The 20,289-nt window shown below is 44.9% G+C and overlaps 1 protein-coding gene across 1 annotated transcript in view; it reads right to left on the reverse strand.

Moving 5' to 3' along the window:
- The window catches only part of TSPAN5 (tetraspanin 5), a 125,635-nt gene that overhangs the window by 15,105 nt on the left and 90,241 nt on the right, over nt 1-20,289 (reverse strand). Inside the window, exon 4 of the mRNA XM_075285899.1 lies at nt 16,387-16,557. Coding sequence (XP_075142000.1) covers nt 16,387-16,557 — 171 coding nt within the window. The remainder of the gene's footprint in view (nt 1-16,386; nt 16,558-20,289) is intronic.

Here is a 20,289-nt window from a genome sequence, read left to right on the forward strand (position 1 = left end):
GACGTTCCTGAAGAAGATGGAGGCGGTGCTGGAGAGTTCTCTCGCAGCATTGGGGACGCCCCCAGTGCTGTTTGAGCGCTGGGGCCTGCCCCCAGTGCTGCTAGAGAACTTATTTGCATACAGACAAAAAACGGGATTTCAAGCGAACAGCGGCGAGGAAAAGACATCTAAAGGTAGGAGAAGTATAGCCTTTCTTAAGTCTATTCCAACGTGTTGGTGAGAAGAAAAAAATGTGTTTGAATGATAGGATCCCTTTAAGAAGTAGAAGAAGAAGAAAAAAATCAGCTCTGTTTTCTTATCCACACACACTTGATACACAGTTGCTTTCCTTTTTGGCTAATATACGTCTAAAAATAAGACAGAAACATAGTGTGGCCCAAGCTCTAAAAGGGGTGTTCCTGAGGATAGGCCATCAATGTGTGACCCATGATAGACCATCCTCTGGGATCCTCATTGATCAGTAGATTCCACTTAACATCACTTTCCGTTTCTGTGGTACTGGTTCTGTGGTATCTATGGTACTGTAGCTCAGTCCTACTCAAGTATATGGGGCTGAACCACAGTATCAGAACTACACAGATATGACTGGATCTGTGTCGGGTACAGCATTGCAAAGACAGCAGTGTTCTTATGTTCTGCTCCACAAAGAGAATTTGTAGAGCTTTGATTCCCACCACTCACGTATTAATGGCCATTGGTAACAATACACAACAATATTGATTTTCCAGACCTTGGTCGTTTCCATTTTGCTTTCATTTACGTTAATGCGGTTTCCTACATCAATGATAAGGTTAGAAAACCATATCATTTAGATTAACATAAAGCAATGTGCAAAGCGGACAAGTACAATAAGAATGTACTGGGAAGCGGATGAGGAGATGCAATTACGTTCAGGGCATCAGTGATGTCCTCAGAAGTGAATCAGGAAGGATGTGCTGGACGTAATTCACTTGGACCTGAACTTTAGCGTTGAGATTTCATGTGCAATAATGACAGTGTTTTAAAGGGACAATCCACTGAATATTGTAGATTTTAGCAGTATTTCCCGCAAGTTAGGCCAGTGGCCAAGGATGCACTGAAGCAATTCATTTAGGTGACATTACAATAAAGTTTATGCCTGGAAAGTTGGAGGAACAGATGGAAATCCAGTTTCCTGACAGATAATGCTCCATGTTTTAGATGATTATGTTATAAAATGATTGATGATTGCAAGGAACTATCTGAAGCCCCAAATGACTCCTGGCTCGCACTCCTGTGCGGAGATAAAATTGTACTCTTCATCTGTTTCCCTTCTCTGCAGATAGCTGTTGTTACCACAAGATAAGCCCCGCAATTTGGAGTCATCATTGCAATGTGGAAGCCATCCAGCAATCAAGAGGAACATGCGTCTAAGCCTTAACTAAAACCAGTGGAGATGCCGCAAGGCTTCAGGACACTGCTTGCATTTTCAGTCCAAGAATAAAAACACTTTCTTAAATAATAGTTGGTTTTCACGATTCAAAGAATTTTATTTTATTTTTGTCTTCCCATATTGTGACCTTTATATCGTTTTAGTTCCACTCCAATAGGACTTCATGAGGAGTACACATATCTTAAACTTTATAATATGGGGAAAATAGAGAAGAAGAAAAAAGAATTAGCCATAGCTTTTTGTATAGTTCTCCAACCAGTTTTATTAGAGAGGGCCTTTCACCACTTGCACAAACTCCAACTCTTGACATCTTTAAAGGGATTCTATCATTGAAATTGTATTTTTTTATGTCTACCATGTCGGAATAGCTTTAAGAAAGGCTATTCTTCTCCTACTTTTCGTTGTCTTCTACGGGCCGCCGTTTGGCAGAAATCCCGGTTTTCGTTGGTATGTAAATGAGTTCTCTCGCAGCACTGGGGGTGGTCCCCAGCGCTCAAGCAGCACTGGGGCTTCCCCAATGCTGCGAGAGAACTCTCTCTGGCGCCACCTCCATCTTTGTTAGCAGCGTCGTCTTTGCCCTCTTCTTCCAGCACAGGTTTCTGACTTCTAGGCCTCGGGCCTTGGGCAGAGCAGACTGCGAATGCCCACAGGCCACGAGAAAATGGTCGCTTCCAATACTGTGCAAGTGCCCATTTTCTCGTGGCTTGTTGGCATGCGCAGTCTGCTCTGCCCAAGGCCTGAGGCCTAGAAGTCGGAAACCTGTGCCTGAAGAAGAGGTCAAAGACGACACTCACGAAGATGGAGGCGGCGCTGGAGAGAGTTCTCTCGCAGCATTGGGGCCGCCCCCAGTGCTGTTTGAGCGCTGGGGCCTGCCCCCAGTGCTGAGAGAGAATCCATTTGCATACCGACAAGAACTGGGATTGTAGGCGAACAGCAGTGCAGAGAAGACAATGAAAGGTAGAAGAATATCCTTTCTTAAGGCTATTCCGACGTGTTACTCATAAAAAAAGGGTTTCTATGATAGGATCCCTTTAAATAGGCACCACTCCACAGATTCCAGTCTAGTTAGAATTTATTCTCTAGCCTCCCCATTCCTGAGCAATTGGTGTTAGCTTCAGCACCCAATGTGCCACTTTGGCTCTCTGCTGTCAGGTAGGCAGTCCTGGACTGAAGAAGACAGCTTGGGACAACCTACCTGAAAATAGAGAGACCAATTAGCATATTAGGCACTAGGATTACCAAAAATGATTACTCAGACATGGTGAGGGATACAGATAAAAATGTAGCTGTTCACTTATTGAAGGTTTCAATGAGTTGGAGTTTTTGCTTTGTGAGTTTAGGTCTAAAAATCATGTTTCCATGATAACAGACTACAAACATAACCCATGTAGCCTGATCCTGCTTTCTTACTTCTTTTATCTGTCCTCTACTTATCTATAAACTAACTTTGGTAGTTTAGCAAGAAGTAGGGGACCGAACTCTGGGAACATGACTGAAGGATCAAACCACATATGTAGTATGTGACCAAGGAGGCACATAGGTTTGTATAGTGGCTAAGCAAAAACTGAAAGCTTGGAAATCATGACTGATGACCATGAAAAGCAGATATTTTGTCTAGTTTTTGCCGTGGGCAGGTGCACTGCAGGATGTGCACTGCGAGGACAGTGGGCCTGACACATGTGGCCTTGGCCTTAGAATGTCTCTTTATCCTGCATTTCAGCCACGTTGGTTGGAGGACTGCTCTACAGTTTACTCATGTACTAGATCATTTGTAGAGTTCAGTATGCAGCACAGTCACACAACCATGGTCCCTGAACTCTTCATAAGTTTAACATAATATATAATAACTGCCATGCTACAATATATATCTCCACTAAGAGACATAACTTGAAGCTTGTGGGTCCCAATGCAGAATCTGTAATAGGGCCTCAACCTTGTGCCATTTAGAATAGGTGAGAGACCTTTGGGGCTCCTTCAGGGCTGGGTAGTAGCTGCTACCATTGCGCCCCCTATATAACTTCCAAACAAAGCAGTGGGTGATGCCAGTACACACTTTGTTGACATATCCCTTGTCATTGGTATATTTTCAAAAAAAATTTGAGCTTCCACTGTTCTCATTTATTTGGGCAGACTTTTACACAGTAGCCGTATCCAGTGTATTGTACAGGATGTGCTTCTTTCCAGAATTCGGTCACTTAGGATTTACTTAATGTACCTCTCTTTGCCTGCCCTCTGTTCTGATTATAAATAGCTAGTACCGCTGCATAGTGCACTTATGTTTGCACCCTGCTGTGCCATACAACACTCTACCTAGTTGCACATTTGACAAGCTTGAAGCTCCATGTTTATGTAATTCCCAAGTGCATGAAGGAGAAAGTTGAAAGTCTTCTTTGCAAGCTTTTTAAACTCTGCCTTTCCACATATTTATTTGGATTTTGTTTTTTTATTTCTTACTTAACCACTTCAGGACCGGGCTATTTTTCCTAGTGCAGGACCAGACACATTTTGGCTCTTTTTCATACGTGCAATTTTGGCTATAACACTTTTTCTTTTGAGTACCGTATATGCAAGTATTTTTTGCCTTTTTTTCAGTGACACATAGCTTTGTGTTATTCCTATTGTTACATGTTTTTCCTTTATTTTAAAATCTGAGAAAATGTAGATAAAGAGGAAGTGTGTCTGTTCTTCATGTTTTAAATGCTGATAAAAAATGTTTAAATATTTTCACCTTACCGTAAATTTTACTATAGTGACACATTTATGTGTAGTTGGTGGCGGGGTTAGAATATGTGACATGGGTGTGGTAATGTTATCCTACTAATATTATAAATGTGAAAGTTTGTGTGTTTGGAAGTTTGTGTGCTTGTTCCTCAATCATACAAAAACCGCTGAATGGATTTGAATGAAATTTGGCACATAGATAGTTTGTAACCTCGATTAACACACGGGATACTTTTTATCCCAGTAAATGACACGGCTTCACAACTGTTATGAATTTATGTTCACATACTATATTACACTGGCTCCTGCAGCAGCTTATCTCAGGTTCTGATAAAGCCAGGTCTGTTATCTCTCTGTGTAAACACAGAGCTAACCCTCAGTGGATTGTATACACAATATTTACATATTATCTGATCTGCTCCAGGCAGTGCTGACACACTGACATGAGAAAACACCAGAATTCACAGAGTTCTCCTCAACCGGAGCTGAGGGGGATCATTGACGCCAACAAAACACTCATTATATGGCGTCTCAGCGAGCTGCTGAGATGTCAGAACAATCACAGGCACGGTGCAAGGAACAAATTCAGTGCCAGGCCAGCTTGAGAGCTGCCGAAACGTCGGAACAGGTGGATCATCCACACCAACAACGCACTCATTATATAGCATCTCAGCGAGCTGCTGTGATGCCGAAACAATCACAGGAACAGTGCAAGAAACAAGTTTAGTGGCAGGCCAGCTTGAGGGCTGCCAAAACGCTGGAGCAGGCGGATCATCAACACCAACAACATGCTCATTATATGGTGTCCCAGCCAGCTGCTGAGATGCCGGAACAATCATAGGCACAGCATGAGGAACAAGTTCAGCAGCAGGACAGTTTGAGAGCTGCCAAAATGCTGGAGAAGGCAAACCATCGACGGCAGCAATTTGATGAATATAGGCGGATCATTGACGCCAACAACACGCAGACGTCACGAGTAGAGGCTAGTCTTTTATATATACACTATACATTGTGCCCTCCATAAGATCTTAATGCCTTTGGTCATTTTAACATTACTTTCACGATTGCAGGGTCCGAAGTGAAGCCACATCATGGCAGCTCCCATAGCTGTGCAATGGGAAAGGCAGGGATGGCAAAAAACCAGCCCTTCCTTCCCTACGGTAGTTCCAGATGTAGCAATAGCTACAACTTAAAGGGCTATTCCCATCTATATAATTATTTTTAAATTTGTAGATAATTAAAAGTTAAACATTTTTGCAAATATAAGTAATTAAACATTCTGCAGAGTTTTAAAGATTTTCTCTAACTTTCTTAGTGGTGACAGTCTGTTATCTTGATCGGTTGCCGTGGATACGACCACCAATGCAGAAACTTTCTAAGGTCAGAAAATCCGCCATGATTTCTTTATTGTGGCTGGGATATCTTCTGATACATGTAGTGTCCCTGCCTGATAACCCAGGTACAATAAGAAAATCATAGCTGGGTTCCTGACAAGTCCCAGACCATAGAAAGTCTATGCATTAGTGGTCGTATCCATGGCAACCGATCAAGACAACAGACTGTCACCACTAAGAAAGTTAGAGAAAATCTTTAAAACTCTGCAGAATTTTTAATTACTTATATTTGCAAAAATGTTTAACTTTTAATTATCTACAAATATAGATATGATTATGTAGATGTGAATACCCCTTTAACCTTGCAAGAATGTATATATATGTCTTTGTAGGGTTCAGCGTGGACCGCCAGAACGTAAATAGTCAACAGGTGGTCCGAAACTATTTAAATAACTTTAGAAGTAATAAACAAGGGCTAAGCAATATTTGCCTAAGAACAAAAAGACATGGATCGCACATCCAAGTATTACACACTGATCTTCATCTCTGCAAGATCTACAAAAATAATCATGAGTTTCTAAGTACCGTATTTTTCGGACTATAAGACGCACCTAGGTTTTAGAGGAGGAAAATAGGGGAAAAAATTTTGAAGCAAAAAATGGTAAAATATTTAATATATGGGAGTTGTAGTTTTGCAACAGCTGCAAGGCCACATTGACAGGTGACCCTGCAGCTGTACGGGGATGCATAGAGTGTTTTTTTTGCGGGGCCAGCTGTACTTTTTAGTTATACCATTTTGGGGTATATACAGTCCTATGAAAAAGTTTGGGCACCCCTATTAATCTTAATCATTTTTAGTTCTAAATATTTTGGTGTTTGCAACAGCCATTTCAGTTTGATATATCTAATAACTGATGGACACAGTAATATTTCAGGATTGAAATGAGGTTTATTGTACTAACAGAAAATGTGCAATATGCATTAAACCAAAATTTGACCGGTGCAAAAATATGGGCACCTCAACAGAAAAGTGACATTAATATTTAGTAGATCCTCCTTTTGCAAAGATAACAGCCTCTAGTCGCTTCCTGTAGCTTTTAATCAGTTCCTGGATCCTGGATGAAGGTATTTTGGACCATTCCTCTTTACAAAACAATTCAAGTTCAGTTAAGTTTGATGGTCGCCGAACATGGACAGCCCGCTCTCAAATGATCTGAAACAAGTGATTATGAAGATAATCTTGTTTCCCTTAGTCCTAACAGCGGCACAATGTGGGGTATTTCTGCCCCTGTGTGCTGGTAGGACAGGCGGATTTTTAATTAGCCAATCAAAAGCGTGGCTGGCCCTATAAGAGGGCACAAGAACCTCCCCTCTGCGTGTCAATACAAAAGTACCTCCATATTTATACACAGTTTTATACATAAGATATGATTCCCAGGGTGGGAAATCTTGTGCCGCTGTTAGGACTAAGGGAAACAAGATTATCTTCATAATCACTTGTTCCCTGTCGTCCGTACCAGCGGCACAATGTGGGGATATAGCAAGTAGGCCCAAAGATGGGCGGGATTACTCCATGACAGAGCTCAAAATAGTTTGGGCAAAGGCAGAGGAATCGGACACCCGGTCCCTCAGGCGGTAATGCCGAATGAACGTGGACTCAGATGCCCAGGAGGCAGCTGCACAAATCTGATCCAAGGACAACGCACTCCTCTCGGCCTGAGAGGTGGACACTGCCCTGGTCGAGTGGGCATGAAGAAAAGATGGGACCGGACGCCCTTGGGCGGTATAGGCGACTTTTATGGTATCGGAGACCCAGCGGGATATCGTGGCCTTGGCGCCTTTATTCTTCCCCGTATAACTAATTAACAGGTTTTCGGCCTGCCTAAAAGGGCGAGTACGCTGCAGATAAATTTGCAGACATCTGATAACATCCAGCCTGTGCCATCTTTCCTCTTCAGATGAAGAGGGGAAGGGAAAAAATGCTGGAAGAGAAATAGTTTGGTTCCTATTTGCAGCAGATGGAATCTTGGGACGAAATCCTGGGAGGAACCTAAGCTGCACATGGTCCGGAAAAAATATAGTATATGGCTCCTCGGCAGACAAGGCTTGTAGCTCACTAACTCTTTTGGCAGTTGTAACTGCCAATAGTAGAGCCATTTTGCCAGTTAGTAACTTAAGTGAGACTTCTTCCAGGGGTTCGAATGGTTGGTCGCAAAGAGCGTTCAGGACCGGAATCAGGTCCCATTGGTGGACAGGGGTGTTCACCACCGGTCTCAGCCTAGTTGCCCCTTTAATAAAGGTGCTCACTAAAGGATCCTGAGACAAACGCCTCCCCAGATAGGCGGACAGGGCCGCTACGTGTACTTTGAGTGTGGCCGCAGCCAGACCTCTGTCTAGTCCGTCTTGAAGGAAGTCCAGGATCGCCTCAGTCGGGGGACCAGTGGAGTCCACTTGATGCTGCAGACACCAGGCATTAAAGATGTTACTAATTCGACGGTAATTCCTGTTAGTCGAATCCGCTCTGGCGCTGGATAGGGTCTTCAAGACGGCTTGTGACAGTCCTCTATTCCTCAATAGGGACTGGTCAACCTCCAGGCTGTCAGGTTGAGTCTCCTCAGATCCTGGCATCTCAGCTCTCCTTGGGTTACCAGATCTGGGAGAGGGGGAAGCCTCCAATATATGCCCTGACTCATTAGTATGAGCTGAGCAAACCAAGCCCTTTTTGGCCAGAACGGGATTATGGCTATTCCCGAGGCTTGGTCCTGTCTTATTTTGATCAATACCTTCGGTATGATTGGAATTGGAGGGAATATGTAAAACAGCCTGAACCTCCATGGGATGGACAGGGCATCCACTGCCAAGGGATCGTCCTCCTGGTATAGGGAGCAGAAGGTCCCTACCTTGGCATTGAGTCGGGTAGCCATTAGATCGACCTCCGGGAGACCCCATCTCTGGACGATCTGTTGAAAAACGTCTGGATTGAGAGACCATTCTCCTGATACGGTAATACCCCGACTCAGATGATCCGCTACTATGTTCAGGGAGCCCTTTATGTGAACAGCGGATAACTGGGCTAGGTTCTTCTCTGCCCAGGCAAATATAAGATTCGTCTCTCTCAGTAAGGTTGGTGACCTGGTGCCCCCTTGTTTGTTTATGTAAACAACCACCGTCATGTTGTCTGACCTGATCTTGACAGACTTGCCTCTCAACTCCGGGGCAAAGTGCACTAGGGCCAAGTACACAGCTCTGAGTTCCTTGAGATTGAAAGATCCCAGCTCCGGACATCTCCATCGTCCTTGTACAGTCCTGTCCTGGCAATGGGCTCCCCATCCCCACTGGGATGCATCTGTTGTCAACAGGGTCCACAATGTTGGGACCGTGGACCTTCCGTCTTTCAGGTGTATCCACCATCTGAGGGAAAGACGGGTAGCGGGAGAAAGGCAGATCTTCTTGTGCAGTCCCCGTGGAGACCTGTTCCAGGTTGTCAACACTTCCATCTGCAGGGGACGCAAATGCCATAAAGCCCAAGGGACTGCTCTGGCCGAGGATGACATTAGGCCGAGGACCCTCATGGCGGTGCGGATAGTTACCCTCCGGGTGTGTAATAGAAACCGTGCACCGGCCTGGATCCTTTCCTTCCTTGGGCTGGAGAGGAAGATCTGCATCGTTTCTGAATCCACTATGAACCCGAGGAACTTCCTCCGTGTGGAAGGAACGATTTCGGACTTCTCCCAATTGATGATCCATCCTAACTCTTGTAGGAAACTGATGGCAAGGTTGAGCTGCTGGAGGAGAGCAGCCGGAGACTGAGCTTTCAGAAGCCAGTCGTCTAGGTAAGGAACGATGAAGAGGCCCTGTAGTCTGAGGGCCGCAGCAACCGGAGCGATCACCTTGGTAAATACCAGGGGGGCGGATGTGATGCCGAACGGCAGAGCTGTGAATTGAAAGTGCTCCCTGTGGCCGGCCATAGAAACGGCAATCCTGAGGAATTTCCTGTGGGAGTGAGCAATAGGGACATGAAGGTAGGCGTCCTTCAGGTCGAGGGTAACCATCACGTCTCCTGGCTGGAGAAAAGCAGACACGGAATCCACGGTTTCCATACGGAATGACCTCTTCTTGATAAAGCGATTGAGATACCTCAGGTCTATTATCATTCTCCAGCCCCCGGTGACTTTGGGGACCAGAAAGACGGGGGAGTAAACTCCCAGACCGAGATCTGAGGCTGGGACCTTCTCCAGGGTGCCTTTGATGACATACTCGGCGACCAAGGCCTCTAAACTGGCCTGTTGGGAAGGTGGAAGGGTTCTGGTGACAACAAACCGATCTGGAGGTGGAAGGTGGAATTTGATAAGATAACCGTGCTGTATAATTCTTAGCACCCATGGATCTTGAATATGGGTGACCCAAGCTCTGAAAAAAACCGAAAGACGTCCTCCCACAGGAAGGGGGGCCACAGGGAGCTGCCCCGCGTCAAAATTCCGGCTTCCTCTTGGTGTCCTCCCTGGAAGCACCACGTCCGGAACCTCTAGGACGATATCTGGGACGCCTTTGCTGGGTTGGGCGTCTATAATTAGAGGCGGAACCTCTGCCTCTAGAGGGGGCACGTCTGCCCCTGGCAGCTTGAGGTAAGGACTTCCCCTTACCTTCAGCTAATCCCTCTATGATAGTATCCAAGCCTTGCCCAAATACTCTTCCTGGCTCAAAAGGGAGCGCGCAAAGAGCAGCCTTGGATGCAAAGTCTGCACGCCAAGGCTTTAGCCACAGGGGTCTGCGGGCCGCGGTGGACAACGCCATCGACTTGGCTGAAATTCTCAACTGATGGCGAGAAGATTCTGCCAAAAAATCTGCGGCCCTATGAATATTCTTCATGGAAGCCAAGATGTCATCCCTGTCCACACCGGAATCAATATCCCGCTCCAAGGTGGCTAGGCGGTTACGAAGAAAATCGCCCACAGTGGTAGAGGCTATGGCTACTGAGGCTTGGGCAGAGGAAGCAGAATAAACCTTCTTTAGGGTGGCGTCAGCCCTGCGATCCAAAGGGTCCTGAAGATTTGATCCATCTTCAAGGGGCACCAGGGTTCTACGAGACAACTTCGCCACGGCTAGATCCACCTTCGGGGGAGGCCCCCAGGAATCCCACTGAGTTGAATCCATAGGGAACAGGTGCTTAAAGATCCTGGATAATGAATGTCCTTTTTCTGGCTGCTTCCACTGCTGCACCATGAGGTCGGTCAGCGTGGCGTCCGCATGGAAGGCAATATGTCCCCCAGAGGCAGACGTGGAGGCTTCCCCGTCAACATCTCGGCCCACTGTAGACCGGATGGACTTCAGCAGCCTGCCTGTTTGTTCATAGTGGAACACAGGTCTGCTGGAAACTACAGAGTCGTCCTCGGAGGAAACATCCTCTGCCACCCGTAGATGTTCCAGGGGAGGGAGGGACGAGGAACGATGCTCTGTGCATGGTCTCTTGGCGAGCTGAGACAAGGTAGACTGTATGCCTTTGAGGGAATCATCCTGCAAAAAATAAAGAGAGAGTACAAGCAAGGGAATTATCCTTACCCAAGCGATGCCCAGCTCACCATCTCCTTGACCCAGGCCATCATATCTCTAGGAGAAGGCTCCTCAGGTGGGGGGCCTCTGCAACCACGACAACGGGCCCACTCATAGCCTAAAAATAATAGGCGGGTTATAGGGCCGGTAGTACCCAGAGGGATAACCTCTTAAGCCGCTACCTACCATCAGGGAGCGGTGTGTCACAGTCAAAACAGGAAAGGTGCTTCCTTTTAGCAGTAGATTTCCTCCTATAATCCCCAGGGGGGGTAGTAGAGGAAGACATATCCTACAGAGAGACCATAGACCATGCAAAATTGTCACCAACATATTCTACCAAATATCAAAAGAAGGGGTAGATCTTACCGTGTCCTAGACCCGGACAGCAAGGTGACAAGAAACTGAAGATTTGGTTTGGAGGCAAAAAGAGACCTGAAGCTAAGCAACAACCTCTGATGCACAGCCTTCCGCCTTAGAAAGGAGAAGGTAACTAATAACCGGCCGGCCTGACCTTTAACCCGGCCGGCCGGAAATGGGAGGGGCCATAGTCACATGAACCCTCCAGGAAAAGAAAAAGGTTACCCCCCCCCTCTTCATACAGCCCCAGCAGGGGCGCCTACCCCCTCAATTCCTGGCCCGGACGTGCGTGCAGGCTAGATTCTGCAATAAGCAGAAAGCCGGAGAAAACATCCTTCGCCGGCGCCAGGACCTTCAATGGCGCCGCTATACTTCCGGGCACAACAGGAAGTGTGCGCCCGGCAAATGCGGACGCAGGAAACTCTCCGCCGGGAACTTTAGTTCCGGCAGAGCACGTCCGCGAGCGACAGCGAGAGAGCCCCGCGGCAGAGTGCCGGGCCAACTCACCAGCACGAGATGTGCTGACAGGTGAGCCAGAGGGAGAAGGAGGGGAGGGGGGGGAGGGAGGGAGGAGGGAAGGAAAGGAGCCACGCAGGCTAAAGAGAAACTTTTTTTTTTTTTTTTTTCCCAGACAGGGGAAGGGACCTTCAATCAAGAAGGTCAGAAACTGAAGAAAGAAGAATTATGCTCCAAAGGTAGGTAACCCATAGAGCCTAAAATAAGAGGACACAAGTCCTCCCCACCTGTCCTTGACCACACAGGACAGAAAAAAACACGCAGAGGGGAGGTTCTTGTGCCCTCTTATAGGGCCAGCCACGCTTTTGATTGGCTAATTAAAAATCCGCCTGTCCTACCAGCACACAGGGGCAGAAATACCCCACATTGTGCCGCTGGTACGGACGACAGTGAAACAAACATTGTTCAACATAGTTGTTCAGGGGAAGGATACAAAACGTTGTCTCAGAGATTTAACCTGTCAGTTTCCACTGTGAGGAACATAGTAAGGAAATGGAAGACCACAGGGACAGTTCTTGTTAAGCCCAGAAGTAGCAGGCCAAGAAAAATATCAGAAAGGCAGAGAAGAAGAATGGTGAGAACAGTCAAGGACAATCCACAGACCACCTCCAAAGAGCTGCAGCATCATCTTGCTGCAGATGGTGTCACTGTGCATCAGTCAGCAATACAGCGCACTTTGCACAAGGAGAAGCTGTATGGGAGAGTGATGAGAAAGAAGCCGTTTCTGCACGTACGCCACAAATAGAGTTGCCTGAGGTATGCAAAAGCACATTTGGAGAAGCCAACTTCATTTTGGAAACAAAGATTGAGTTGTTTGGTTATAAAAAAAGGCGTTATGCATGGCGTCCAAAAAGAAACAGCATTCCAAGAAAAACACATGCTACCCACTGTAAAATTTGGTGGAGGTTCCATCATGCTTTGGGGCTGTGTGGCCAATGCCGGCACCGGGAATCTTGTTAAAGTTGAGGGTCGCATGGATTCCACTCAGTATCAGCAGATTCTTGAGAATAATGTTCAAAAATCAGTGACGAAGTTGAAGTTACGCCGGGGATGGATATTTCAGCAAGACAATGATCCAAAACACCGCTCCAAATCCTCAGGCATTCATGCAGAGGAACAATTACAATGTTCTGGAATGGCCATCCCAGTCCCCAGACCTGAATATCATTGAACATCTGTGGGATGATTTGAAGCGGGCTGTCCATGCTCGGCGACCATCTAACTTAACTGAACTTGAATTGTTTGTCCAAAATACCTTTATCCAGGATCCAGGAACTGATTAAAAGCTACAGGAAGCGACTAGAGGCTGTTATCTTTGCAAAAGGAGGATCTACTAAATATTAATGTCACTTTTCTGTTGAGGTGCCCATACTTTTGCACCGGTCAAATTTTGGTTTAATGCATATTGCACATTTTCTGTTAGTACAATAAACCTCATTTCAATCCTGAAATATTACTGTGTCCATCAGTTATTAGACATATCAAACTGAAATGGCTGTTGCAAATACCAAAATATTTAGAACTAAAAATGATTAAGATTAATAGGGGTGCCCAAACTTTTTCATAGGACTGTGTGTATATATATATATACACTCACCGGCCACTTTATTAGGTACACCTGTCCAACTGCTCATTAACACTTAATTTCTAATCAGCCAATCACATGGCGGCAACTCAGTGCATTTAGGCATGTAGACATGGTCAAGACAATCTCCTGCAGTTCAAACCGAGCATCAGTATGGGGAAGAAAGGTGATTTGAGTGCCTTTGAACGTGGCATGGTTGTTGGTGCCAGAAGGGCTGGTCTGAGTATTTCAGAAACTGCTGATCTACTGGGATTTTCACGCACAACCATCTCTAGGGTTTACAGAGAATGGTCCGAAAAAGAAAAAACATCCAGTGAGCAGCAGTTCTGTGGGCGGAAATGCATTGTTGATGCCAGAGGTCAGAGGAGAATGGCCAGACTGGTTCGAGCTGATAGAAAGGCAACAGTGACTCAAATAGCCACCCGTTACAACCAAGGTAGCCAGAAGAGCATCTCTGAACGCACAGTACGTCGAACTTTGAGGCTACAGATGGGCTACAGCAGCAGAAGACCACACCGGGTGCCACTCCTTTCAGCTAAGAACAGGAAACTGAGGCTACAATTTGCACAAGCTCATCGAAATTGGACAATTGAAGATTGGAAAAACGTTGCCTGGTCTGATGAGTCTCGATTTCTGCTGCGACATTTGGATGGTAGGGTCAGAATTTGGCGTCAACAACATGAAAGCATGGATCCATCCTGCCTTGTATCAACGGTTCAGGCTGGTGGTGGTGGTGTCATGGTGTGGGGAATATTTTCTTGGCACTCTTTGGGCCCCTTGGTACCAATTGAGCATCGTTGCAACGCCAAAGCCTACCTGAGTATTGTTGCTGACCATGTCCATCCCTTTATGACCACAATGTACCCAACATCTGATGGCTACTTTCAGCAGGATAATGCAATGCCATGTCATAAAGCTGGAATCATCTCAGACTGATTTCTTGAACATGACAATGAGTTCACTGTACTCCAATGGCCTCCACAGTCACCAGATCTCAATCCAATAGAGCATCTTTGGGATGTGGTGGAACGGGAGATTCGCATCATGGATGTGCAGCCGACAAATCTGCGGCAACTGTGTGATGCCATCATGTCAATATGGACCACAATCTCTGAGGAATGTTTCCAGCACCTTGTTGAATCTATGCCATGAAGAATTGAGGTAGTTCTGAAGGCAAAAGGGGGTCCAACCCGTTACTAGCATGGTGTACCTAATAAAGTGGCCGGTGAGTGTATATATATATATATATATATATATATATATATATATATATATATATATATATTTTCTAGGGACAAGAGGTGATTTAGAACTTTTATTTATATTTTTAAAGCTTTTTTTTTTTTTTTACTATTTGATTCCCCCCAGGGGCTTGAACCTGCGGTCACTTGATTGCAAGTCCCATAGACGGCAATACAACTGTATTGCCGTCTATGGGACATTCTGTCTATTAGTATTATGGCTGGTCATAGACCCAGCCGCAATACTAATATAGCAGTGACAGGCCTGGGAGCCTTCATTAGGCTCCCAGCTGTCACCCGAACAGGTCGGCTCCTGCGATATCGCCGCGCAGGAGCCGGCCTGCAACTTCACAGGTACGGGGCCGGTGGGGACCGGCCCCGGGGGAGAAGGGGCCACCGATACTGACCCGGCATCCGCTGTACTAGAGAGGCGGATGCCGGGGAGGGATAGACGCTGGCACAGGTGCCGGGCCTGAGACATCGCTGCGCTCCACTGTCCTGCATGAAGCCAGCGGCGGGGGCACGGAGGAGCGCAGGGCAGAGGAGCGCAGCGATGTCTCAGGCCCCGGCGTCTATCCCTTGCCGGCATGCATCCGCCTCTCTATTACAGCGGGTGCCAGGCGCCACATTCGGACTATAAGACGCACCCTTCTTTTCCCCCAAAATTTAGGGGAAAAAAAGTGCGTCTTATAGTCCGAAAAATACGGTAAATATATATATATATATATATATATATATATATATATATATTGACCAAATTGTATAAGCTCACTGGTCATTTCACAGTGACCTCTGTAGGGCTAAGGGCCCCACGTAGTGAGCCGCAGCAAAAAATCACTGCGGGAAAAATGCTTTCTGCTTCTATTATACTTATAGGGACATTGTCGTAGTTTTCGTAGGTATAATTGACATGCTGTAATTTCCAAAGCTACGATGGTTTGGGGGCCCCAGCCTAAAAATAAAAACCATTACCAATGCACCACAATGCCCAAAGGGGGAGTGAGCCAGCAGCTCAGCAATACCTCTGCTGCCAGGCTAAGCCCTCCTGGGCCTCACTATCCTATGGGCATAGTAAAACGGTCATGGCAGACAATATACAGTTCACCTTACTAGGAATCAGACTTCAAAAGGTCATTCATTTAATAGCTCTATTCCTAAATAAAACACCTGGGCTGAGAAATCCACTTCCCCTTCCCCACAAAACAAATCATTGGGCTGCCAGGGAACCATCATACATATATTCAGCATGTTGTTACAGTGCCCTGAATGCATTGTAAATCATTTATATCATACACAACCCCTTTAAATAATGTATACTTGTATTACAACGTTGCTATTAAAGTGACCATACATAACATTATACTGTACTACGATGGAAGAAAAACAGAAATTTATCAGTGCTGGAATGATGAGAAATAAATAGAAGAACAACAAAAAAAATAAAATAAAGGTTTTGTTGGTAAACTCTAAAATCATTCTAAAACTCTGGGGATAGTTTGCTCTGTCTGTGCACCGAATGCAAGGCCAGGGATTTCAAAGGCAAAACATTTTGGAACAGAAGGGCAATTTTCTAAAATTTCACACTTAATATTCTCTTTACAAAGTATTAGCCAGGACACCATAAAGATTTGCTATAACTTATAGTATACTGTATGCAACACAACTACATACGTATTCTTGGGTGAAGTCAATGAGGTTTTGCAAGTCAATATCATCTCTGTATGCTTTGATGTTGCTGTTGATAAATATATACAGCTGATCTTTAATCCAGTCTTTAAAGACAAATGCCAAGACGCCAGCTGTGAGCTCCAAGAAGAAAATGATTCCTAAGAAAACAGAAAACTGTAAAGAAAGAGAAAGCGTTACAGATATGTATATGGATAGCACGTACAGTATAACAGTATATATTACTTACTTCTTACTGTGCATGTTGAACCACACTACCTTCATGCTGTCGTTGAAAATCATTGAGAAGGTACATGGCTATTTTACTTTTATTTATGCTTAATGGGTATTCCCACTAGAGGAATAATAAATAATAATAATAATAATAATAATATAAAATATATACTCACTGAGCCTGTTGTTCCATCTCGCTGCACTATCATGGTGACAAAACCTTGAATGAGGTGCATGCTGGGGCTATGCAGCTAACGAAGACCGCTATGATAAAGGATCTAAGTAGGAATGCCCCTTTAAAATGTTGGGGCAGATTTACTAATACTGTCTCTGACAGCTGAGAACTAGACTGGATATGTAAATTTGTCACAGTGGCTCATACTGTATAATCTGCAGCATCTTTACACTTTTTTCTGTAACTTTATGCCTCCTTTTTATTGGCTTACTTTAGACCAATTGTTTTTCCACACAATTGTAGACCAATGCCTCCTTGCCCAGAGATGGCATAACAAGTGCCCGAAACACATAACAGATGTAGTAAGGCATGCACCATTGTTTGAAAAGTAATTCAGGAATTTCCATTCTACCTGCACTTTTTCTTAAAATCTTCATTTTAATAATGAATAATAATAATACATTTTATTATTTAATTTTCTCTTTTACTGCCATAAATGGGGTGGAAATGGTGAACTGTAGGGTGACCACTCACCAACTTTCCTTACTATTCCCCTCCTTTCTTACTGTGTCAGTCTCACAGCCAGGATGAGGACTAGAGAAATGATGCTCTCTCCTCCCCTCCCCTAGCAGGAGTATTATATAGTATGTAATTGTCCTGTATTTTGCTAATCTACCACTAGTGGACGCTATTTCTCTCACTCTGAAATATTGTTGCACTTCCGCTCCTCACCACTGGAGGCTGCTGTGTTCATCGTAGGAATTGCCTGACTGAACTGTAACAGTGTGAGCCATCTTGTTTTCTGTTTGGGCCTACTTATACCCATGAGGCAATACTGCCTTTGCTTGAGTATTGTGACTTGTTCCAGTCTCCTGCTCCTTAGAACTGTCTTTCCCAGACTGTTTCTACTCCATTGCTGTATTACTAGAGATGAGCGAGTAGTACTCGATCGAGTAGGTATTCGATAGAATACTACGGTATTCGAAATACTCGTACTTGATCGAGTACCACTCGCTGTTTGAAGTTAAGATTCGATGCAGAACCAGCATTGATTGGCAGGATGCTATACATTGCCAATCAACGCTGGTTCTTCTCTTACCTTTAGAAGTCTTCTCCCTGCGCAGCGCTCCCGCATCCTCTTCTGGCTCTGCATTCACTCTGTCAGGCATCGGGCCTGGGCAGAGCCGACTGTGCATGTCCGCTTGTAGTGCGGGCATGCGCAGTCGGCTCTGTCCAGTCCGGATGCCTAGCAGAGTGAATTCACGGCCGGAAGAGGACGTGGGGACGCTGCGCAGGGAGAAGAATCCAGCTCGACCCTCACTCATGGACTTGATAAGTAGAATTTGATCGAATGTTGCCTACCCCTGAAACGAGCATTTCCCCCCATAGACTATAATGGGGTTCGAAACCCGTTCGAACAGTCGAACAGTGTGCAGCTGTTCGAATCGGATTTCGAACCCCGAACATTTAAGTGTTTGCTCATCTCTATGTATTACCCTTATGAGGCGCACCTCGGACTATTACTCTTCAGTACCTATCTGTTCCTGGCTTATTCCATCTGGCCACCGGATTCCAGCAGTATCACAGCGAGTGTCTATTATAAGATACTATGTACATCATGCTTCACCGGCTAATACTGTAATACAATGCACTGCAATGAGTTCTCAAGTGACATTAACAATCCATGCTTTCTTAGACTACCATATCATTTTACTATGGATGATTCAAGCCTTACAAGTAAATGTCACTAAATCTGACTCACAGCTTCCACAAGCCCATTTCTCTTCATGTTGCATGGAATCCCACTTTGACGAGGCGCAAACACAATTAAATATTCTATGAATATATTGTATATGTTCAACACTCTTGTTTTTAAACTAGTTCTAAACTAGAACCTAAAAGTTTAAGATCTAGATCCAAACTGTATAACGCTGCAACTGGCTTCAGTCTGAACAATGGAGAAACATATTAGAATGACTTTTCCACAACTTACTTCATTGAGGATCTGGCCCGCCCCTGATCAGCAGAATGAAGGGGATTGCTGTGTTGTGAGCACCACATCTCTTTCATTGCTTACACAGACACAGCGACTTGTCTGTAAGGCTAAGGCCCCACATTGCGGAAACACAGCTTTTTTTGTTGCAGATATTGCTGCATCTTTTTGAGCAGAAGCTAGACGTATAATAACTTCCTTTATATTCTCCATTCCTTTTGTAGACATTCTTGGCTTTGGCTCAAAAAACCATAGCACAATCTCCAACAAAAAAAGCTGCGCTTCCGCAATGTATGGCCTCAGCCTAAAGGTGGTTGTAGTTGGTACAGGAATAAAGTCTAGTGGGGGTGAGCTGTAGTAGTAGGTATAGTCACAACCGTATTTCCATTGCTGTGCCCAAGTAAACAAAAAAGAGGGCATGGTATATCAGGTCCCTGCATTTTGCTGATAGATTGGGAACCAGGAAGTTGGACCCTAGTTATTCAAATATTAAAGGTATATCATAAGGACGTGCAAGAAGCAATGCAATAGAAAGAAACAATATATGGTTTATACCTCTCCCATTGTATATACTGTGTTTATACCATTTTAGAAAAACTCAGTGAAACAGAACAGCCGGAAGGACTTTTCACATCCCACTGCTATTTACAGCATGGTGTCAGCTGTAACTTTGTAATCTCCATTTCCAATAATGATTTTGAGGGAGTCCTTCGAGGCCGTGGTCAGTCACCACCACAGTACCTAAGAAGATTTGTACTACTGTGGCAAAAGATGTATGGCTCTGCAAACTTTTCAGAATGATATAATTGTATTGGCTTACATTAGAACAACAGAGGCTTATAAATGACCCATTGACTACAATGACATGACCAGAGAAATAATATTGATTTAATATTGGCACATCTTTTATTTGAACTCGCATTGTGCCATCCCTCTGTTAAACCACCTGGAAACGTATGAATAAACTGACTACTGGTTAGTCCTGTAAGGTGGGGAAGCTTCTACCTTCCACAAGTATGACCTCAGGAGGGAGCTGTGATCGGGTCCTCGCCTGTGATGGCCTAAGTGTGGCTTGTGTACAGTTTATATGCTGTTTATGCGCATATGTTTGGTTTGTACATTGTGACTATGAGGTAAATCTCTGAGTATACGATGCATCTGTACACATTGCTTTGAACTGTGATGACGCATTGCTGCAGTGAGTACTTTCTGTTAATGCCACTTTAAGTATTTTCTTCTGAGTCATTGCACCTTGTCTGATCTAGCATTTTCTAATAAGAGGCGGCTCGTTAATTCAATAAAATGGGAGGAACCCGATTGTGCCCACTGGCTGTGCAGTGGCAGTGTTGATTTTTGTCTTTGCATGCTATGGGCTGGTGCATTCTAGTTGTACCAGGTGAAATAAAAGGCTATAAAGGCTGCTCTTTCACTGGTTTAGGGTTGGTTCACATCTGCTTTTGTATTCCGTCCGGGAAGAGTCCGCATGGAGACCCCCCCAAACGGAATA

The sequence above is a fragment of the Leptodactylus fuscus genome, chromosome 1 (assembly GCF_031893055.1).
Source record: "Leptodactylus fuscus isolate aLepFus1 chromosome 1, aLepFus1.hap2, whole genome shotgun sequence".
Classification (NCBI taxonomy): Eukaryota; Metazoa; Chordata; class Amphibia; order Anura; family Leptodactylidae; genus Leptodactylus; species Leptodactylus fuscus.